Genomic DNA, 24,849 nt, shown 5'->3' on the forward strand with positions numbered 1-24,849 from the left:
ATAAATGTTTGGCTCAAGACTGTGAGGGCGCGGCTAATCAAATTTCACTTGACATCTCTCTGATTTTGCAAACAACAATGGTGCAAGACAATCAGTGTAGTTGCTAGAAGTATGTTTATGTCATCTCAGTGGTAATGAGAGCAAGAATCATAAGCCATGTCAGTTTAAATGAGTAAGAATTAAGTGGTCGCTGAATGCTAAATAACAAAATGCACCCCAATCCATTTCCTAGTTACCCATGCAGGGTTAGCTTAAAAGCCTAAGCTTTGTTCTCAAGCTAAAAATGCAGTGCTGAATAATAGTACTGTACGATAGCAAATGCTACAATTTTATTGAGCTGCACTCAGCCTGCCATCACCCAACAACATAAAGTGAACTAAACTCAGCCATCAGTACTTTGAAGCTATGCTAATGATAGATGCAAACAACACAAGAACAGAACTGCCATGTGTCTTTTGACTGGTCAAATTTGTGTAATATATGAGCACAACACTGTTGAATCAAAACCCCAAATCAGGACAGCCAATTGACACATTTGTTACACATTTAAAGCTCCTGTGAGGAGTTTCCTGTTTGTGTTAACTTGGGCTCCACCGGTGAAATAGTGTTACAACCAAGCGGCAACCTCCGGTCTAAAAATATGAGTCAATGCGGAAGTGTTAAAAGCTGCAGTTCATCGAGGATCCGCTTGAGGCTGGCTCCGGAAGTATTGGAAGTCACATACACATGAATGGGGAAAAGACGATCTTTGCAGCATTAATAAACATGTTTACAGCCTGGTACAAAAGATGAGTGTAGTCTGAATAGCTAATTTCTCGATGTCCTCTCACTGTGAGGGGGGTGAATTTTTTTCTAATTCGGAAATTTCGAAGATATTGAGATTACCAGTCTTCCAATGAGAGGCACAGCTGCCTGTGGGAACACTGTAGCTGTTGGCTAGGAGGCTCAAAGCCCACCTCTTTACGTCACACTGGCTCGACAGAAGCAATATGGCTGCCGCAGCCGATTGGTCTCAAAACAGCTCTTCAGAAACAGATGGGTGACGTCACGGATACTACGTCCATATTTTTTACAGTCTATGGTTACAACCAATCTCTTTACTGACCTTAACCTGTGTATGGGTAATTCCAGCTTCCTGATTAAAAACCACACCATGCTTTTCTTTGAACTGTCAAATGTACCACTCGCTATGATTATTTACTTCAGATGGACACCTACCACCCCACAGCAGTCACAGGCATTAAAAGTGACATTATGAAAATGTTAAATCTTGTTGCAGATGTTTTTGTTTGCTATACTGTGTCAAAAAGAGGCACAACTAGCACCAGCTAAAAACTCCTCACTGGGGCTTTAAGTTTTGGATTTAAGCTAGTTTTCTGTGTTCATAAACCATTAGTTCCATATTAAGAAAGCCATTTCTGACTTGGGTTTCTAGGGTTTTTTATTCCAACATCTTTTGTATCACCCGTGATATCAATACACGATATCTGCTCTATTCTCACATCTAGGATAACATTCAGGCTCCGTAAAACCAAGGCAGGAAAATGTGGCTGGATTGGTGTTACTCAGCAATGACACCGGCACACATCTCATTTCAAGGTGAAATTGGTCTTGGACTTGCCCAACTCTTCTGTTATTACAGTTTCTGTTTCACATCACATTTGGTTGGTCAGTGATAGTGTGAGTAGTTTTGAACTCGGCTGTGAGATGCAAAGCCTCAGATATTTCCAAACTGCTGCAGTCCAGGCCGCGTGGATGCAGTTGGTTTCTAACAGCCTGTGATACGCTCCGAAGTGTGATTGTGCTTCACACAGATTTTTATGCTCTGGGTGAGTTTGAGCCTGAGCATAGTGGTACATAGAGAGCAGAGCTACAATGGTTACTCTCTACTTTTCAACAATACAACATGGTTCACTTCTTTGGCACAAGAAAAATAAATCTCATGAATTATTAGTGCAATATATTTTCTCTTGTAAGGTTCAGCTGTGGTTCATAGAGAGGTTGATTGTGTGCTCTCTCATTGATTTGTTGACACAGGCTCAGATTGCTTAGAATCTCTCTTTATTCCTGAAAGTGACATGACTATTCTTTAACTCTCTTTTTAGTTCTTTCAACTCCAGCCATCCAGATTGTTTCTCTGAGTTCTCTTTTGGTATAGCATCAAACGGCACAATATTTATTATAAGACATGTACATTCTCAATTCTCATGTTTCCCTTTAAATCTCCAGTGAGGACTTTTAAGATAGTTTTGAAAAAGGTTGATATTAATTGTTATCTGAGGCCCCATTGGCTAACGGCCAACAATGTCACTAATGGAAGATATTTCTTGGTCTAGAAACAAGAATAAGAACCAATCAGTCACCAAATGCAATGCCACTTGCCAATAGATCCTGTATTTATTAACAAAATGTGTTGTTTATATCAAATTAATACTGATGCCTCTATATGATCCAAAAAAGAAAACTATCAGGTCACCACCAAGACTGAAGGGAGCGTAAGCACAGGCCAAGATCAGCAAATATTGACACAGGATAAATGTTCCTCAAGGAAGCTTATAACAACCACACTATTTACCTTTGTACACGTTTTCAAATGCAAAAAAATGTAAACAAATTAAGAAAATGTTGGAGTAAAAACTGGAACACCTCAAAATGGTAATCAGTGAAAGAAAAAAAAAACTCCTCTTCTGATTATGTAGCAGTGCTGGATCCATCTTTTTGACTGACAATTAATATATGACTTGCATTAGAGAAACTGTATTACTATCACTGATGAATACAAATGAGTGAGCACAGCCGTGTTATTCGATATGGTTCTCTGATTGTGTTTATCGTATTTTTCATTAGAGTGACGTGTATCGAGAGAGAGAAAGAGTAGGTAGAGGACAGATCCAAGGTTATTGATGGAGGCTATTAGTCCTCAGCAGCTCGCTGTCAATAGGGACTCCAGCACAGCTATTTAAACAATACACTAAACATGTAATTGCGAACAGAACATTACGGCGAGATTGAATTTAAAACCTCTCTATGAATCCCTGATGTGACCTCCCCGCACTGTCAGGAGTTTGCCCTGAAAAATTAGAGGATGATTTAGTGCCGACCTCAGGGACTTTTTGCCGGAGAAATGTGGGGTGGCATGCTAAAATATATACGAGCATGTACGTGCGTGGGCAGGAGAAAGAGAGGACAGATAGCAGGTTGAGTCAAAGATGGAGATGAGGGGAAGAGAACGAAGGAAAGAGAAAACAAAAAGATGGCAAACAGACCAGATAGGAGGTGGCCAGATTTCGGGGAAAGAGATCCAGAGAAAGTGAATTTTGTGTCTCGCTGATAAAGTCGAGGACAGGCAGAAAGCCAATGCAGTCTGGCCAGTTGGGACACATGTTTCCACTAACATCAGATTGGCATCGGACCCTAAAAACCAGCCTCAAACCTGTAATTGATTCCTACCCTTCCCCTCTCCTTGGGCTGACTTTATTTTTGCCTTTGCCCTCCTCTTGACCTGCCTAGCCCTCCTTTTTTATCCAGCCCTCCTCCTCCCTGCTTTTCTCCTCGCTAATTAGCTGCATTAGCATTTCACAGTCATTTAGTGCCTCGCCGGAAGGAGCTCTGATGACCTCGGTAAAGAGAGGTTGGAGAGGGCTTTAGCAGTGAGTGCACAGATGCTCACGTGTTAGCATGCATTTATACAAGGACACACACACAAAGACACACAAAATGACCAAAGGTAGAGCATCTGCTTGCAAACTGAGAGTGGGAATTATGAGAAGGTGAAAAGACAAAAATGTGTAGATTCAAGGAAAAGAAATCAAAAGTAGTGAAAAAAAAAAGATGTATGATACGGGAAAGGGAAGTATGATGTTTGGGGCATGACAGAAACAAAGAACAGAAAGAGGAGGGTAGTCTGGGCACAAAGGAAAGAGTAAGTTGTACTGATTCTACAAGGAGGAGGAGAAAAGAAACACAGAGCCGCAGAGAAACGTCTCCTGGGATCGTATCACCAGCAGCATTCCTAGCAGACGGGACCGATCTCCTATTTCCCCCTGAAATAGGCAGAAGCTCTGCTGTCTGCATTCAGCCTCAGAGCACTGCAGATAGCCGAGGCTGACGAAAGTCTTACAGTGGCTCTGCAACACCGCCCAACTTCCCTGTCTGCAATCAAAACCTACATGTCTGACAGCTTGTATGCATAGGTGCATTAATAAAGGTGCCGTGTGTCGCTCAGATCTGAGAATGAGGGCAAGAGTGCGACAAGAGGAACGACAAAGAGAGTGTGTGCGTGTGCGTGTGTGTATAATAATGTGTATCTTGTACCTGTTTGAATATCTGAGCGTGTGTGGTCTGCTCATTTGTATGCAAGTGCTCCTGTGCGCATTATTGCTGATGAAAGCTGATGTGAATGTTCATCTCTGCAGGTTTGCTGCTGTGACTAGGTGTCATTTTGTAAAAGATTCAGAAACAGGGAGTCAGACACAATCCTACTTTATAAGTGTTTGACAATGAATGTGAATGAAAAATAAAGTTTTCAGAAATAAAAAAATGTAGACATTAAGGAAATTTGTGAGGAAATCTTTGAGCTTACCCATTTTGCATTGCAGAGGGATCATACGTCAATGCCATGCCGCTCTGAAGAAAGAAGAAAGAAGAAAGAGAGAGACACCTATATGTTAAAATACTTTGTATGCATTCTCATGTTTACTCTTTCAGGAAGCTTTTGATGTGAAGACAATATGTTGTCAAAAGTGACATTCAAAGCTGCAAGAAGATGAGTTGTGAACATAAAAAGTTTGAATTCAAACATATCCACAAGTGCGTGGGATACAGAGACCTGCTAAATAAAGAGCCATTGATGATGTTCTCAGTAACACAAAAAGGCAGTTAAAAGCACTTATGTATAATGAATTATTTTGCATGATTGGATCAAGTGAAACCCTTACAATGCACATGTGCTTAATAATAGTTACAGTAGATTGACATAACCACAAAAAAGGCAACGTTTGAGTAAGTTCTTCAGTGGAGTTTGGTTTAAAAAGGTTTTTTTTCAATACATTCAAAATGAGCTTGTTTACAAGGTAATGATTATTTATAAAAAGATAGAATGATGAGTTTTCTGCAATGAAATAAAACAAATACAATTTTGAAATCTCATCATGCCAGAAATCAATCTCTTAAATACAAATGTGGCATTTTCTGATGTTCAACTTAGTTGCTTTTGAAGTGAAGATACTGTATATGAACACAAGGTCAACACAAAGCTTAATTTTGACGTAAAGCTACACAGGACACCATGATCCAAGGTGACACAGCAAATGTTAGAGTTTAGAAAAAACTGAAAATCAGCTCTTTGTCTGTTTGATTGTAGGACTTTTTGACCACACGAGGAAGGATAAAAAAAAAAAACAATCTTTGAAAGTTGAGATAAATGGTTACCTTGAAGTTTGGAAATCAATCTGTCTGAGGTGTCATACAGACTTGTTTTACACAGTTGGTCCTTGATGTAACAGGAACCATCTGTACTGACAGTCAGGGAACTGTGGGAGGTAAAATCTACCCAGTCCAAACAGACCCTAACTTTGTTTGAATGCAGCTTTCTCTAAACACCTTCCACAGGGTTGGAGTTGATGATAAATACTCCATCAAAATTGAAATCCAGTTTTCAGCTCAACACATTATGATATCAATCACTGATAGTAGGGCTGTTGCTATATAATGGCATTGATGATAACCATCTTAAAAAATATATAAATATAGTGATATTGTGCTAAAAAATATACATACAGAAATACAGTGCAATTATTTGGTTGATAGTAAGGTCGCAGTGGTTCTTCATGCTGGTTGCCACCCATCTTAAAATAGGGCAAGAAGAAGAAGAAGAAGAAGGAGAAGCAGCAGCAGAAGCAGCAGAATAATAGGACTCAGTAACCAGCTAGCTAGTCTTTACTTAGTGTGTGACTGCTACTGCAGAGCAAATCATGTTGAAGGTGATTACAGGTGAAAGCAGGTAACCTATCCACACCTGCACCTAAAAAAGGTTCCTTGCTAGTTTGGGAGTGTTTTGGATTTTGTAAGAAGACAGAGTGTTTGTGGACAACGTGTAACATCGAATCGCACAAAGAAGAAGACGGTGAGTTTTCATTACATTAAAAGTTTCCGTCTCGGGGCTGGAGATGTGGATAAAGCATGACTTTGAACATAATTTGATCTGGATGATTAATCAATTCTTATATTTAGTGCAAATTCATAACAAATGTTATCTCAAGACAGTTTAAAATGACAAAAGTAACTCAATTGCATTTATTAGGAAAGTTTATGAGTTTATTGCCTCACCTTGATTTGACTGACAGTGTTGTTATGGTTTTCCATAAATGTGGCAGCCCTAATTGATTTGCTATTATGACAAATCTACAGGTATTGCCTCTTGTGGAGAAACAAACAGACACCATTGTAATTTTAGCACAGACTCTATAAGTTACAGAGCTAAGTTATAAATACATGGCTCAGTACAAATGAAAGATAGGGCTTTGTATTCCAGCAGCATTATATCAGTATCAAGAGACGCTCAAAGCTAAAAGAGTGTGTCTAAGTCTGTGCTCCTCCTTCTCTTCATCAAACGCTGTTACTTTTAAGTCAAGTATGCATCATTAAGTGACAGTCTGTCTGGGTCTCACTTCTTCTACTATGTGCAAATGAATGTGACAATGTCGCTGAGCTTTGAAAAAAATCTTCATCCACTTGACTGCCTCCTGGCAATGTTAACAAACTAGAGGCACCAATAGAGTGTGTGGTCCTCTAATCTTTGTTTTCTCCCTCTCTATCTTCTGCTCCATAACTGCCCCCTCCTCTCCTATCAGCAGCTGTACACAACTCATTTGTACATGCTCTGTATTCTACACAAGTCGCTCCTCTCCAAATTGGCACGTGATTTGAAAGTGTGCCCCAACACTGAACTTGGCTGAGATATTTGGGTTTCTCCAAACATGATTTCTTGCCAAGACTGGGGGAATATCAACTGCAGAGGCAATAAGAAAGAGAGCCAGATATTGATGACATCAAATAGCTAAATTCAATCATTCAAGACCTCAGGATCATTTTCGTATCAGTTCTGAAATAAGAATCTGATTTAAAGCAGGTAAAAAATACATTATGCATTTACAAAATCCTAGTTTTCACCTTGAGTTAGATTTAAATTCACTGCTGGTTCCCTGTCGATGTATTGAGTTGTGTGTTTGAACAGAGCTGGAGGAGATTAGCCCTCTGAAGCAGCTTTATGTTTGTAACTTGTCCTCTAAGTTTCCCAAGAGCTTCGTATATATGCAACGACTGGACAACATAACACCCTGCTACCTAATAATGCCAGTAATACTTGAATGCTGAAGTGGAGTGGTGCGTCATATATGTTGCTTTTACTGCATTTATTTGTGTGCGTTTGCATTGTACCTACATGGATGATTTATCACATGGAACAAATGGTAAAAAGTTAAATGGCCAAAAAGAATTTGAAGTGACTGATCACGTAGTCAAACAGCTCCGTGATGACAAGGGGAGATAAGACATCCAGAGAGGGGACGCCTTATGATCAAAGACTAGTCCTCATTGCACTCTCTCTCTCTCTCTCTCTCTCTCTCAGTCCCATACAACAACCACTAAAGACTCATACACAACCACAAAAACATACAGTCACAAATGCAAGCAAACACAATGGACACAATGCCACCGTAGTGATACACAAAATGACTACAAAAAGATTTTAAAATATCTAAACGACAACTACAAACAGTCACAAAGAAAAATCAACTCTATTTTTGTAAATAACCACAAAAGACCAAAATAAACAAAAGGATGATAAAAAGCAACAAATAAACATAAAACAACTACTAAGACACAGAGACAACAATAAATACATATCAAGGACTTCAAAGGGACAAAACAAGTCCTATAAAGAGACAATAAATGGTAACAAATGAATGTTTGTTTGTTTGTAAAGAACCAAAAAGGAACTAATATTGAAACAAACAAATAAAGAGACAAAAAACAACTACAACGGAGGGAAAAAAAGCAACAAAGTCACAAAATTGACTAAAAAGGGCCAAATCATCACAATAAATAAAAAGTACTTCAAGGAGGATGAAAAATTACAGCAATGGCGTTCACTAGGGGACACAAAATAGTTGAATATGACACAAAACCACTAAAGTGGAAAAGTGTCTTTAACAGAACGTTTCTGGCTCCTGTGCAGAGAGGATTGAGGTCCTAAACATCACTGCAAAGGGGCTCTTTTTCTCATATTCCACTAAATGGTATCACGTGTGTGTGCTTTTTTGCACAAATGTTAAATGTTTGTGTCTAAGGATGAGGTAAGGGGGCCTGAAATCTCTCCCTCACCCAGATGTTTCTGTCAGTCTGCCTGGACTCTGAGACCTGACTACAAGAAATGCACAAACCTCCGCAGAGTTGTTTTTCCTCCGCAAGGCCAAATCAGGCTTTTCAGGACTTGTACAACAGACAAATGTGTGAGAAATCCCACTGAAAGCACAAATCATTTATCTTAAATCCAACTGACAATTCACAAATGTTGACAAGCGGTCCAGACTTAAACTCTGGTGGCTTCTGATGTTAACTATGTGATGCAACGGTCTTTGCTCTCTCTCTCTCACACACACACACACACACACACACACACAGACACACACACACACACACACACACACACACACACACACACACACACACACACACATACACACACACACACACACACACACACACACACACACACACACACACACACACACACACACACACACACACACACACTCACACACAGATCACTGTAACATCCTGTTTGTCCTCTTGTTTCAGCATTGAGTTGTTTCAGGCCAGTTCCTTTTCATTAACTTCAACACCCGGCTCTTTCCCAACCTCTGTACTCTGTGAATGTTTGGAAACTGTTCAAACTGCATCCAGAGTGTGGGTGGTGACATTATTATTCACTTTCCCTTGTTCGGTAAATTAAAGCTTTGGTATCGACACCAGCAACTTTTGAACTTGCTGCATTGTGAAACAGTCAATCTGCTTTCAGTCTGCTGCACAAGATTTCATTTTTGACTTCATGATGACAGACTGGAGGTGGGAGGTTCAACAAAAGGAAAAAACAACTTGGCATTGGGGTTTTGCAGAAACCTTGCATTTAAAATTCAACAACCTTTGTATATGCCAGCTTTCATACTGTCAGCGGCTTCTCTAATTCGCTCTGAAGTATGTTATTGGAAATGAAAGCTGATAATAAAGCTGTAGGGGGGCCTGTCAAGCCATTTTAACTTGGTAAAATTTGAAAAAGAAAAAGATGTCAAAGAACAAATCAGCCAGATATTCCCAGTTCATGAAAATGATGACTTTGAGACCTGATGTCAAAGGTTCTTGTGAAGATGTAGACCTTGGGCTGTAATCACTACAGAACAATCTGTTGAACTGCATGCAAATGTATTCCTCTATAATTTTCCTGATTATTTTGACTGAATTCCTTTTGCGCTTTTGCAAGAAACCCTAGCAGGAACTGGTTTAAAGATGGTTTGTAGTCATATTCTACTCAAAACGGTGACTAGGCTCAAAAAACACAACTTTTTGTTTGGCTTACTTTACTACTTCCCGGTAAAAAACCCTCTCAGCAAGCGCAGTGGACTTATTCTGACTGTGAGAAGTGAGCTGCTCTTGTAGATTTAGCAAAAGTCTGCTGATGCATAATTCTGCCTGAGGTAAAAGTCTAAGTTGCTTTCTTTTACAGTGGCAGAGGGTAAAAGGATTATGTTTTAGAAAAATGGTTGAAAGACATTCTTCTTGTGTTACACTTTGCCTTTTCCAAGAAAAAAGCTTCTGAGGCTGCCGAAGGGGATGTTTTATGACGGTTACTGGTGAGCTTTTATTGATGTTTAAATAAACTTGCAAGCCTCACCTCTCCTTCCCGTGTCCATGGTCGACCATTCTGGGGATACTTGACCTGGGTCTGCCTCTTCTTCTGGCCTCCGTCAGCAAACTTACACAGCAACGGCTCTGCAGGGGCTGCAGTGTGAGTCAGACAGAGAAGGAGACAAGGACAAACACAGAGACGCATTAATCATCCTAATAGCAGGAAAGAGTAAAATTTTATGCATTAGACTAAGTCAGAATTACATTTTAAAGACAAGATTTAAAGTCGTGTTTATGCCTCGGCTAAAACAAAAACATAATATAAATCAACTGGACCTGAAAACAGCACTTCAGCCCTTACATTTATCTCTTCCAGCCGTAATCCAAACATCTTAACAACAGCAGTTATCTTCCCATCTCTACAACCCAACAACTACAATTCAACAACAGCAGCCCTGACGTGGAAACAAAGCCACGGGCTAATCATCAAAGCTTGGTGAGTGTGGTTCAAACAACAAACCAAGCAGGCATACTTAACACGCTAAATAACTCCACGCAGCATGACCCCAGGCGATTGTGATTGCTCCAAAGACAACATGGTCCCCTTCTGGACCACAGAGAGAAGAAAGCCTTGATTACAAATAGGATTAGCAGAGTGTGACCTCCGGTACAAAAGTTCACCAAACTTGAACTTCAGCCTGAAAGGCTCCAGACTCAAACAGTGATGGCCTTAAAAAAGCAGGAAGTGGCTGGATAGAAGCAGGATTATTCTGAAGAAAAGCAGCTTTGTTCAGCGGCAATTAGTTTTAAAAGCATTTCTATAGAATTTCTCAGAAAGTGTGAATAATGGTTTCTTTTTCTGGGAAATATTTTTCTAACAGCATGATTCAACAAACTCTATGAAAAGTATCTTTAAGACTTATCCTGACTTGTCACACACAGAGAGTTGAACACATGTAAACCATGGATAGAATAAAAAATGGAAGTCGTCTCAGTGACGTCACTCATTGGTTTCTGAAGAGGTGTCATTAAGCCAAAAGACGACGGCCGCCATATTGGAAATGCTTATTCTGATTACCTTTCAGCTAATCTAGAAACTAGCAAAGAGGTGGAATTAAGACCACAGACAAACTGTCTTGCAAACGGATACAATGCAACCACCTGTCAGTCAAATCAGACAAACCCCTAATTATGCAAATGTATGGAAAAGTCTTTGATAACCAAAACAAAAACCGATGAGTCACAAAAAAACTTAACCCCCAAAATAGCTGTTAGGAATACGGAAATGAGCTCTGCTGTAAAAAAGGATCTTTTTGCTTGGCTTTTAGAGCCAGCCTCAAGTGGAGTGGAACTGAAAGGTTTTTATACTCCTGCATTGACTTCATTTTTCAACACCAGAGATTGCAGCTTGTTATAAACTCAGAGGCAGTATTTCGTTCTTCATACTCACACAGCACAAGCCGAGTATATTCTATTAACGTCTAAAGATGACAAATAACAGAAAGAAACACATATTTTTAAAGGTGACATATCATGCAAAATGGACTTTTTAATGGTTCTCTACCTGAAATATGTGTCCCTTGCATGTCTACAAACCCCCCGAGAATGAAAAAAATCCATTCTGCCCCTGTTTTGATTTCTCCACCTTTCTGTAAATGTTTGTGAAACGAGCCGTTTCAGACTTCCGTGTTTTTGTTACGTAACAACAATATCCGGTCTGTCACGGAGTCAGAGCTCGGAGCTTGTTCAGCCCATAGACTGTATAAAATAATAATGAATCCCCCCTCCGTTTTTCATTACCTGCACAAATGTGTGCTAACAAGGAGCTTAGGAGGGAGGCATGCTAGTTGTAGGCTGTCTTAATAAACACAAAGGTCGGTTTTACTCCCCACGTCTGCAGATTTGAAGATCTAGTGGATGATTTTTATTTATTATGGATAAGTGCTAGCGATAGTTAGCATAGCTAGATAGCTACATGTCGTAGCTGTGTACCAAGACACACGTCTACATACTGACAAATAAAACAACAAGAAACACATAATCTGTGACCAATCCTTCAGAAAAGGTCCCGCTGCCTTTCTGGCAGAGGTCAGGTTTACTCCCCACGTCTGCAGATTTGAAGATCTAGTGGATGATTTTTATTTGTCATGGATAAGTGCTAGCGCTAGTTAGCATAGCCACATAGCTACATGTTTGTAGCTGTAGCTGTAGCTGTGTACCAAGACACACGTCGACATACTGTCAAATAAAACAACAAGAAACACTAAATCTGTGACCAATCCTTCAGAAAGGTCCTGCTGCCTTTCTGGCAGAGGTCGGTTTTACTCCCCACGTCTGCACATTTGAAGATCTAGTGGATGATTTTTACTTATCATGGATAAGTGCTAGCGCTAGTTACCATAGCCACATAGCTACATGTTTGTAGCTGTGTACCAAGACACACGTCGACATACTGATAAATAAAACAACAAGAAACACTAAATCTGTGACCAATGGTTCAGAAAGGTCCTGCTACAGGCGCCTCTCCGTCAGGATCAGATTCTGGATCAGATTCAGAGGGTTGAAGAAACGTGATCTCTGAGCAGCCGTGTATATTCAGCCAACATGTAAACATTACATCAACGTGCTGGACAGCCGAGGCACATTCACTTCCTGAGGGGGCGTGGTCAGAGAGAAAACAGAGTGTTCTGAGGAGGACTGAAGAAGAGGGTTTTTCAGGCATGCCAAAATCTGATTTCAAAGTGTTTTTTTGAGCATAAACTTTAAAGACATGTTTTGGGGACCTCTTAGACCAATAAATATTGATGAAAAAAGCGTGATATGTCACCTTTAAAGGCTCTTTTGACCACAGATCTCAATTAATTTATACAGATAAAAAAAAAAAAGCGATTGCTCTTTTTGAAATATGCCGTGCATTTAGAACACATGCAAACAAAACTGTTGAAATGGTGTACAGTTAGAAAATGTCTGCACAGTGTAGAAGTATAATCCATCTTCATCAGTAGAAAGTTACTAAATGAAAACATCCATTCAACTACAATTTTAGGACAATACATTTGGATTATAATTTTAAGGAAGTTACCCATTTGCAAAGCTGAATAAAACTCAGAAGGATGTTTACTAGTACTTGTCCTTATTTACAAAAATCTCCACAACACCACCTTAAAAAACATTATAGATTCATCAAATTACACATAATAAACAAAATTTTTTGACAAGTGCAAATGATACAGATAATGTTCCTTATTTTGTTAAAGAAAAAATAAAAATAAAAAATGTGCATTGCCTTTACACTGCCTGGCAGTACCTGCACCCAAATTTACTTGAAGCACTTTGTTACTTGTACTGATCTTGTTTCCTCTTGTCTAGATCTTTGCTTGTGTTGTTCTTGTTCTCATATGTACGTCGCTTTGGATAAAAGCGTCTGCTAAATGCATAGACTGTATAAAATATGGACGTAGTATCCGTGATGTCACCCATCTGTTCCTGAGAGCTGTTTTGAAGCAAATCGACGGCAGCAGCCATATTGGTAATGCGGAACTCAACCAGGCAGTGTGACGTAGTGTGAGCCCCTTAGCCAATGGCTGTGTGTTCCCGACCGGGAGTCACGTCAGTCATGTCCTTATTTGGGCAAAACTCGTAATCTTAATATCTTCTGAACCGTCACGTTAGAAAAAAATTCACCCCCCGTACAGTGTGTGCCATTAGAGAGATTAGCTTCATAGGGCCAAGCCGTTTTTTGAACCAGGCTGTAAACATGTTTATTAATGCTGCAAAGATCGTCTTTTTCCCATTCATATCTATGTAGTTTCCAGTGTTTCTGCAGCCAGCCTCAGGCGGATTCTCGATGTACTGCAGTTTATAGCACTTCCGCATTGGCTTCATCGTTTGAGACTGGAGTTTGCCGCTTGGCTAAATGACATTGTAACATTGTAACATTGTAACAAATCATTAAAGCAGAATGTTGAAACAAAAAAGCCCTGAATGCCTGATGTTTACTTTGTAAAGCCCGTAAGTGTAATGGAAGCACTGCAACGCTCATTTCTGCTTCCGTTCTGTAAAGACACCTCTTGACCCTGAAACTGAATAAGCCACCTTCCTCTCGCTCTGCCTCTCACTTTCAATACGTCCACCCTGCACGTCTGAGTCAATGACTGCTTCTTTAAGGAAGCTAAAAGCTGGTGCTCTTGTCTTTTTCACCGGCAATGATTTCAAACTAAAGAGAAAGTCAAATCCTCATAACTGCTTGTGCTTGGAGATGAAGACGTTCTCAGAAGACGTAGAGTGCTCTGAAGAAGCAGAGGCGATATCATCATTCTGCTGCTAATTCACACATTATGAATGCCAAAAATAAATTACACAATTACCTCGCCTACTTCAAGAAAAATGATTCTTCATCTCAGTAAACATAAAACTGAGAAGAGGAGATCTCGGCGGAGGAAAACATTTAGAGCTCAAGGTTGAGACGAGTTATCTGGAATGCCTCGGGCCTCGCTGAGCACTCTGAAGGTAAGTATGTAAAAACATAGAGCTGTGTGATTATACAGCGTTTAGGAGGATACTTTGTCATTACACTGTTTTAACTGGATTTCTACTTGAATAACGGAACACACAGCTGGACATCTGTTATCATCCTCTGCCTTCCCTATTCATCTTTTTCAATCATTCCTTCTCTCTCCCTCTCTCCTCTCTTCAACCCAGTATGCTGTGCATTCATCTATATTTGGGAAACAGTCGTGCGTAGGTATGTGTGTGAAAGTGTCACTATGTAACTCTACAAAACTTTATACCTCAGTGCAGGAAAAAGCAATGATCTAGATTACAGGAGGTGGATGATTTTTAATATAGTGTGCATTAGAACTACTGCAAGAAACTTTGAACAGTATGTGAATATAATACTTAAGCTATGAGCTTCAAAACTGGGCAAAGCATCTGAGTTCTGCTCATCTTGTAGGGATTCAAAGTTCTGTAATCACCTGTCCACTGTATAAATCATCCTTACTTACTGTCTTTTCATCAGTAAACATTACTTTCTCATGTACAGGACAAGATCAGACCATGCTGCTTTATCCACAGAGAGGGAAAAGTATGTTTTCTAACAACAGAATGTAGAGTTTATTAAAAGGACAGCTCTAAGTTATTAAAAAGTACATTAATTCTGCCTGTTTCTGAGTATTATCTACTCGTTTATGGTTGTAATTCAAACCATGCTTTGCAGTAATAGCCTATTTCAGCTTCACAGTTCCAGCAACTATAAAGCCACAGGAAAAAACACACTGTCACTTAAAGGCTCATTCAAATGTATTTCCACAGCATCCAATGAACAAAGATAAGCCAAATAAGTCTATTAGCGTATTAAAAACCATTAGAAAATATTTGCACTCAGAAAAAAGCAGTGCATAGTCATTGTGTTGTTTGCATGGATATGATAAATGAATGCTAAAGAGAATTGTAGACCTCCAGGAGGCTTGAGGCGACCATTTCCAAGCGACTATCTGAGCACATAAAGAAACCAAGGGTTTTTACTGCATCCATAGCTTTGTTGAGTCTCTGCAGGGACTTTTTAAAGCTCAGAACTGAGGTAAGAGGAGACTTGTTTTAGCCCTTGTTCTCTTTGTAAGGTGTCTGAGTTTCAAACAGAGGGCACAGCTTGTTTGGTGGATATTGATGTCCGTTTGGGGGCTTTGGCAGATTGTTAGCAGTCTTTGGAATGCGCATGTGAGAGCTGTCATGGGTTGGGCTCATGTTGAATTGATGTATGCTAACAGTGAACAAAGAGAGATGAAAATCTTTTTGGAAACTCCAGTTTTCAGTTTTGGTCAGGGTTTAGTTCAGACAGGTAACAGAGTTTCATACTAGGGTGACATGAGCAGGGTTGAATGAGGTTTTTCGGTAATGTAAAAGATATATTTGTGTGCCCACAAATAAGAATCTCTTTGATACATGTGTTTGCATGATAAATAATCACCACTTCATAAGCAAAAGAGAGAACATGTTGTGAGACACACAATCACACTCTTCATACAAACTCAGAGGCAGCATCTGTGTTCTGTTGCTGTTTTGTTTCCCTGCTGTGACAAACCGAGAAAGCCAGATTGTCGGCAGCTGACAACTTGTCAAGTTTGTAGTCAAGACACTTTTTTTCTCTGAAGAGCCACACAAAGAGAGAAGAAACTCCTGCTGATCTAAAACAACTGTTTGTCCTCTGCATTTGCATTAAAAGGATACATCTGTTTGTTGAGTTCAATCTCTTAATTTTATACTCCAAGCTTATCACATAACAGCTACAAGATTGTGTTTTTGGACTAAACTTTTGTTGTCAAAATTAGTGATGCAGCAGCTGGTACTAAGAAAGCAAAATATAATGCAGTTAATTTTTTTGTCCTTGATATGACGGATGTTTTCTAAAGAATGACAGAAAAAAATAGACTTTTCCTTCTTTCACCACTGTAGTGTCTGTATTAAACATGTTTTTAATTTGTACATTTGTAACCTTGTTGCACTCGAATATATTTTGAAGTACAAACAACCCTGCAAAACTTAATATAAGTTGTTTTCCTGGGTTTAAAATGAGTAAGGCTAATACAGGCACTTTTTCAGTCTTATGGGTGCATGGGTTCACACCAAGCTGCAACCTCCATTGCTGAAAAATTAAGCTCATGCAGTGGTACAAAAAACTATAGTTCTATGAGTGCCCAACTTGAGGCTGGTTGCAAAAGTAAAGGAGTCCACTGTTTGGTCCTATGTTAAGATGCCCATTTGTACAGAGAAAATTAAACATGTTCACATGCTGGTTTGATGTTCCTTTTCTTAATACAATAACATTTAGGTTTAGTGTGCATCTCAAATACCATGATCACCAATTAGCTTGAAAACGCCTCTCCAGAAACCAATGGGTGACGTCACAGAGACTACGCTCATGTTTTGACATTCTATCGTGACAGTGTGTCATTCAGTAACAAAGATGTCCAGCAATATGATTCAACACTCAGCTGATGTATCTCTGTGTTTTCAGGCTAGCAAAAGAAATAAAATAATGTTGAGATGAGTCACATAGATGTATGACACAAGGCTTAAAGAAAAATACTTTTGAAACACACACACTCACACACGCACTCACAGACACATAAATATTATTATAATTGTTCGGTTGCCTCGGTGCATTTTGAGCTGAAGCTGGGTGTTCTTTCTGACACGGATGCAGGAGGAAAATATTTGGAAATCTTGACTGTCCATAAATGGAAGAACTTGTCACTTTTTAAAAAAAGAAGATTCATATTTTTGTGCACTGCTATCACACTGTTGAATACCTGGAGCATAATCCTGCTATAATTTAATCTGACATGTAAGATACTGCTGTCATGATATTTCACAGTGCTGCCTAAAAAGCAGATTAAACACAGAGAAGAGTAAGTGTTTGAGCTGTAGCTTATGACAGCAAACTAAATGAAATATAATGATGCTGTCTCTTAAATGTGCAGTAACAATGCGTATGTGTTTATGTTTGAGTTAACAGCAGTTCTATCCCTATTATACCCTTTTTATGCTGTCATTAATGGTGTAAGTGTATTCATATATATATATATATATATATATATATATATATATATATATATATATATATATATATATACACACAAATTGTACCTATTAAAAATGATATATTAAATGCTTTTTTTGCATTAAGTTCATACTCTAGAAAGATTAAAACAGCCATAAATAACTCTCTTAGTAGTAGTTATTTAACATTACTCATAAATAAATCAAACAAGAGAAAGAGAGACATTTACTACTTCACTCTCTTTAGCTTCAATCGCCCTGACAAGACATGTGAGGCATTGAATGAATTACCAAAAATGTGAGTATTTCATTGGACTATTGCTTGCATTCTTTTGCCCGTCTGTCTTCCTCTCCCTCGTTGCCTCAGTGTACAGTATTCACGGCTGCAAAGACTTTTCATTGTGTTTTATGTATATTAATTATCAACATACATTCATCTATTAGGTTTGCTGCAAAGTGGTGCATCTCATGGCACTTGAACTTTTTTGATCTCACTCCCTCACTGAGGTTTTATCATTTATGTGTCCCACTGTCACTACAGAATAACACAAGGAAAATGACTACAATAATTAAATTAAACTTTGCTGTGACAGAGAGAGAGAGAGAGAGAGAGAGAGAGAGAGAGAGAGAGAGAGAGAGAGAGAGAGAGAGAGAGAGAGAGAGCGTACATGGACATATATGGACATGTAAAGGGACAGTGCAGACGTGAAACTAAAACACTATGAATGCCTCCTCCACAGTTTCAGAGTGTTTCAGGAGATCTGCTCTTGTAGTGACTGGACAACATAATAAGTAAGGACATTTCAGATTCTGCTGAATAGTGGTTGGGACAAAACCCTACAGTCCCAGTTCTACGCACTTTGTGCCAATATAACTAAATATCTCTTTTGTAAATCTGGTGTGATTCCAGACAGAGTTTGTCAATTTTGCAACATCAGTCGTACAAGCTAGGATTTCAATTGGGCCCACAGGGTGGAGGGATTGCCAGGGGCTAAAAAGCAATTAGAACGGGCTAATGTGCAAAAAGTTAGAATACACTGCAAAACTGAGCCAGCCTGTGAAAGTTCTCAGCCTATTGAAACAATTAAAGTGTTCAACTGAGCTGTTATTGGTATTTTATCTCAAATGTTTCACCCAGACCATTTAAAGAGAAGCATTATAGGGAATAATGCATAATAGCTGCAGTGTGTAGCAATGCAGCTCAACGGCAGTATCATCATATCAGAGAAATATCTACTATTCTCTCTTTCACTACATAATCCAGCGGTAATGTAAAATAGACAGGAGTGATGTTGAATGTGCTTTAAGTGACGCCTGTGGTGGCAGTATTGTGATATCCTGCATTTCTCCAAGGATAAAAAAAAACCGATGCATTTAAATTCATTTATTTATTCACAAGCACAGTGACAAGTCATAAATACTGATGATGATGAAGACAATAATAAATGTTATTTATTCCTGTGAGGGAAACTTCGTCACCAAACAATCAGGAGGCAACAACAACAACCACAAAGCACCCAGAGACAAGATTACCTGCAGGAAAAGCTGATCCGACTGCTGCATCAAATGAATTATTCAGCCTGCTTTCACAGCTACATTACTACAATCTGTCCCATTTCACAAGAGGCCTTTAAAAGGAGAAGGACATTTTTAATTGTCAGTTTGACCCCTGCTGCTCTCACTCTTATGGCTCTGTAACATGAAGTGATTAATTTATGATGAATTTTGGTACAGCTGTGTCTGCCTCCAGAAACGGGTCACATTTGGACATGTCAAGTTAATTAACACAGTTTGAACCAAGTGTTTGGACATCTGAACAGTTCATGAATGTAAGTTTGCAGTAAACAAGACATGGAGTGGAAGAAATTAAATTCAATCTAAGTTGAAGGAGCAAAAATTATTGCTTGAGTCACACATAAATCGATCTTTGTAACCCTAAGAACAGGGATATTCTCCTTATTTCTTCAGGCTGTGTTTTTATTGTCAGCATCCTGACGGGTTAAAAGTGGGGGCTCAAACTTTATAAAAACCCAAACATCTTTGTCAAGTTTTCTGAGTAAACTTCTGCACTGTGCCCTGAAAAGCCCTCATCGCTCACAAAAGTAATAGAGGTAGAATTAGCTGTGAGGACGGATCATATTTGGTGGAGCCTCGGTGTAACACAGGCCTAGTTTACATCTGGAATCAAACACACACCAAGTGTAAAAAGAGAGTGTGAACGCACTGGAAACTCTGGAGGATATGATAATTGTTTGACCACATTCAGACACATTAGGCCATGTGATTTTAGCAATGTGTTAGGGAATGTGTTGCGGGCCGCATAAAGAACTGCATAGTCCACTAACTAGGTGGATGGTGTCATTCTGGTCTGATTAGGTTTCTAACTTCACCCCTGAAACTTCAAGAATGTGAAAGTGTAACGTTTGCTTTAGAAACAGATGTGAATAAAAATATATCACCAATCATGCCCGATTAGTAGGAGGACTAAACATCACAGGACAATGTTTTATAACTCCACCTGTCTGTTTATAGTTTACAGAGACTCCATGTTAATTTAGTTCATACAAGTGCTCGGGTCTGCAAAGCAGAATTTGCAGTTTTCGGTGTAAATGCAGGGTTAACTCTGGTATGACAAGGTGCCGATGGTAGATTTGTTTATGTTTTGTTATTGGCCATATTCTACTCCACAGAAACTCTGGGTTGACTCATCAAGTTGATAACCAGCTTTGTGTGAACACTTAATGCAGTTTCATTTGAGTCAGCAAAGCCAAACTACTTAAAGATATCCTCGGTTTGTCAAATCGTATCGTAGTATTGGCCTCCATAGTCTAATCATGCTTCAGAGATTTTAGAATGTGTGATCTGAATGAATGTAAAACAAAGACTGAGTCAAACACACACAAGGCTTCTATGTCATGTGTGTAACTGCACATGTGTGTTTCATGTACTCAGCGTAATTAAGAGGCATACATCTTTCTGAAGAGCTGCAAATTTGAAAGAGCAACTTCCTGACGCGGACAGACTGAGTGAACCAAAGCTATGAGTGAATTTGTTCACAAATCGGTAACTGTTTACAACCCAATTTATTTGTACTCATTAACGAAGACAGGCAGCAGTTGATTAACCAGTTTCATTTATTCATCAAGTGTCAGAGCTTTGCAGAACAAACAGTGAACAGTTCACTCTTTGTTCGGCTGCTGTAGCGTCCTTGTGCTTCAGAGAGAGGCGACACAGACGGGGAAAAAAGATGTGAAACTGCAAGAGATGTCAGTAAAATGACAGAGGTGTGCATGTGTGTTCTGTGCATGGGAAAATCACCAGGTTACAAAAAAGTTTTCAATCTGTGTTTAACTGAAAAACATGAGGTGGCAGCAGGTGGGTTGTACTTTGAGGAGTAGATCACATACTGTTACCAAACATTGAAGCAGTGGGATATTGCAAACTAAAGTAGTGCAACATAGAAAGTGTTAAAACTCCAGCTGAGCAAACAAACATATCCATCTCCTCCCTGGTGAGGGGAACACAGGAGAAGAGAAGGAGGTAAAGAAAAATATAGTGCAGTAAGCACAGTATATACTATTGATCTTAGCTTTGGTGCTTCTGAGCTAGAAACCAATCTATAGTCAAGTTAAAACATTTAGTTTCTGATGGCACAAAGGTTTCAGTTTAAACTGTGGGGGGAAAGAGGGAGATATGATATAAGTGGGACCCAATCCTTCAAGTGGGAAAATTCTCATTTAAAATAAAATCTAATCCATTAGCGAGCAACATGGGAAATCATTCAGTCGGAAAATGGGATCCAATTCCCAAATGTGACAATGTGAGGAATCCCCAGGCTGGGCTGAATGGGGAGCCATCCTTTTTTTCTGTGTGAGACACACAGCATCAAAGAGCTCAAAGCCCGGGGACACAAGTACTAGCACTCCAGAGGGTTACATGTTCAAGCACCACACATGAGAGGAAAAAAAGAATATGCTTCTGAAATACAAAGATATATTATAAGAAAATGTTTATTCATTTTGCTATTAGCACTTTATCATCATTAAAAATGTAACAGATGTGTCACGGAAATAAACAAAACGGCAAGCAGAGACAGAGCTGAGATTTAGATGATATTACACCTAGAATGAAAATAAAGAATGACCAGTTCATTCAATAGCAAGATAACAATCTTGTGAACAAGTATATGCAGTTGATATGATTTTCCATAATCTAAGTAGTGCCTGTCTTCAGCAGCACTTACTCTATATGGAATGTATTAGGTGCTAAAATTAATCTTAATATACCAATATGAGTGCCACGTTGATTTTCAACCAAAGGAGTTAAAAGTACGGTGGCCACAAGGGCAATCACACTGCAAAGGCCTGAACGATTCCCATTCAGAGGAACAAGCTGCAACCTTAGAAACTGCAGAATCAAAAATGCATGCAGACGCATTCAAAGGCTCCCCCCACTGAACCCCTGCTCAGGTCTCGGAAGAAAGGCTCCTCTCTCATCCCCTACTGAGCCTGTCATCTCCTCATGTCAGAGTCCACATTGGGCTTGCTAAATCTCCACAGTACTGAAATATAAACATTCCTCAAACAACAGCACTTTCCCATCAAATCAGTATAATCAGTGACAGGTCCACCTCACTTTCCCACATCAGTTATAAACTATTGAACTGATCGCCCCATTTGCCTTCTTCTGTGTGTGTTTTTAACCTTGAATCTCTTGCTGTATTTTCTGTTAATGCATGTGTTTCAACTTCAGGAAGTGACAGTTGTTATACACTTTGGTAAGTGCTTCAAAAACATCACATTTTCAATCCCATAACCATGTTTTAAGTGACGAATAATTGTCTCCAAATATCACATGGAAGCTGACACCATGTCTGACAGAGCAGTACTGCCTCATAATTACACAATATTTTTCTGGGAAAAGCCTTGTTCAATTTATTCCTCCATTATCAGAAACATCAAATGAAATTCATTTCCCACTTATGAAAGTAGAGTATCGAACCACTTCTGCAATGAATGGGGACTAAATGCCTCATGATCGTACCAGATATTGAAGACTGCACACATTTTTAAAAGCTTCCTGATTATTATTGAAACCGCTGAACGATAATGGGGCCGCGTCTGAGATCTGGAGTTTTTTAATTCATGTCCTCTGTTTGTTTGTCTCACTATCAGGGGACAAAGAACTATTAAAACTGTAACATCAGATGGTGAGACAGAGAGAAAGAATGATGAGGGGAAAACACAAAACAGGAATGGAAAGAGATTAGATGAGAAACAGCAGTGATTGAGTTAGAGATGATAACACGAAGAGACAAAGAAATAACGGAGATAACGGCACAAAGAGGAGATGCAAAAGCCAAAATAGGTCAAATAAAAAGACAATTTTCCTCTATTTGTACAGAACCCTGCAACAGCAGAATTTGTTTTTACCAAATCTTAAATGACCATGAACCAAGACGATCTCTTGAGAAGCTGTTGTTACCTCTCCAGGGGTTACAGCATGTTTGTGTCTATGAGTGTGAGCACTGGCTGTTTTTCAAGGCAGCAACTTACATCTTAAATTGAAAAAGACAAATCCCTTAAAATAAATATGTATTCATCACTGCATCATATTGAAAATACAACAGACTGTAGCAGCTTTGACCCTGCAACAGTCTTATCCAGAAGTGTTACCACTTAACAAACATCAACTCTTTTCCTCATAATTGTGTTTCAACTTTTTCTAAAAAAATATTTTAGCCTTTTTCTCGAAATACTCCTACTATGCTACAAAATCTGCAAAGAGATAAGATGTATGTCTTTGTCCACAGGGGGTGACAACATCAACACGACCACAAAGTTCCTCACAGGAGCTTTAAGTAAAGCTCTCACAGGAAGTCACATGGTCATGATTAATGTGCAGAAGATACTGTGTGTGTTCTTAATGGATTGATGGTGAGGGCTTCCCACAGGTGCTGACTCTCTCTCTTTAACAGTATCGAGGCAGGATATTATCAGACGCATAGCACAGAGAGGACAGAGCACCATTACCTAGTTATCACAGACTTTCATTACTCTATCTATACCTTACATTAGAACGTCAACGCTGCAAGTCTACTCAACGAAAGTGGTGATAAAGATTAAGGTAGGACGTGTCTAACTCTGTAATCTTGAGCCTAAAAGAAATAATACTGAAGTCTGAAAATTAATGCAAATGCAGTGTAGATATTTTTTGTAGCTAAGAGACCAACAAAAAGGATTTTTACTGAAGATCTTCTCTGTATCAGTAAAAGGCAAAGCAGAGATTATATAGAGACTATATCAGATCTGGATCTGCTATCTCTATGACAGGAGACGTCAGGAGGCTGGAGATCGATGGACTTCCTGTTAGAGTGCCCTGATGGAAGCTCTGGTCATGTGATCAATGTTGGCATTAATCCTGCAGCCGGAGAGTAAAATATTACTGCTGCCTGTCAATACATCAGCCTGCACGGACAGACTGTGGGATTAATCAGAGGAGCACACAGAAGCTCACATCACTTAATGATACGTGTACATGCTGCACATTACAGTGTACACGCACAGCAGGTTTACCTTTGGTAGCAGGGATATTTTGAGTTTTTTTAAACATAAAAAAAGGATTAATTAGACTAATATCAAAATAAAGCACAGAGCATTTCGTAACATCACTGCTCTTGGCGCTAGAAAAGCGACAGCCTATCACTGACACAGAAAACCACTGACATAAATCAACAGAACCTGGCATCCTCTCCCTCTCTCTTTGCGTGTAAGATCAGTAAAAGCTGTGTGTGTTTGAATGGATGTACATCTGTGTGTTTTGTGAATCAGTACACAAAGGATCTGGACGGTCTGATTCTACCACTTTTACTGGATTGTGAGCTCAAAGCAATTCGGTCAACATACACACACCAGACACACGCACACACACTTCACAGTGAAGATTGAAGAATGAGAACATCCATGGTAAAGACAAGCAAAGCATCTCTTCCTGAACACGGAGGTCAGTGAGTTGGTGAGCTGTTTGTGTGTGTGAGGTTAAAGCTGCATTAGTTTATTGTAGGCCAAACAGGAAGAGGGACATTCAAAGCTAGCAAATGATTCCCTTATACATGTTGTTGCAGTGACTGTGGAAGCTACTTTTAGATGTGTTTTAAAATGTTCACCAGTGACTTCAGCTTGTTTGGAGTCCTGTCTCTGTCCACTTGATTGATTTAAAGGGATAATTCAGGTTTTCTGAAGTGAGATTGCTAGAGGTATTTATAGTGAGCGTACAATGTACAATGTACAGTACATAACAGTCAGCATGGCTCCTGTTAGGAGAGGCCAACTAGATTACCTACAAGGAGTCTGAACTGTGTTCCCCTGCGGAAGGGATCAGAATATC

General features: G+C 39.3%; 1 protein-coding gene across 1 annotated transcript in view; it reads right to left on the reverse strand.

Moving 5' to 3' along the window:
* LOC117822771 (RNA-binding motif, single-stranded-interacting protein 3-like) overlaps nucleotides 1–24,849 on the reverse strand; it is a 104,422-nt gene that overhangs the window by 15,811 nt on the left and 63,762 nt on the right. The window contains exons 5-6 of the mRNA XM_034697679.1: nucleotides 9,950–10,056; nucleotides 4,583–4,626 (exon numbers count right to left, since the gene is read on the reverse strand). Of these exons, the coding sequence (XP_034553570.1) occupies nucleotides 4,583–4,626; nucleotides 9,950–10,056 (151 nt within the window). The remainder of the gene's footprint in view (nucleotides 1–4,582; nucleotides 4,627–9,949; nucleotides 10,057–24,849) is intronic.

This window comes from Notolabrus celidotus, chromosome 12 (genome assembly GCF_009762535.1).
Source record: "Notolabrus celidotus isolate fNotCel1 chromosome 12, fNotCel1.pri, whole genome shotgun sequence".
Taxonomy (NCBI): Eukaryota; Metazoa; Chordata; class Actinopteri; order Labriformes; family Labridae; genus Notolabrus; species Notolabrus celidotus.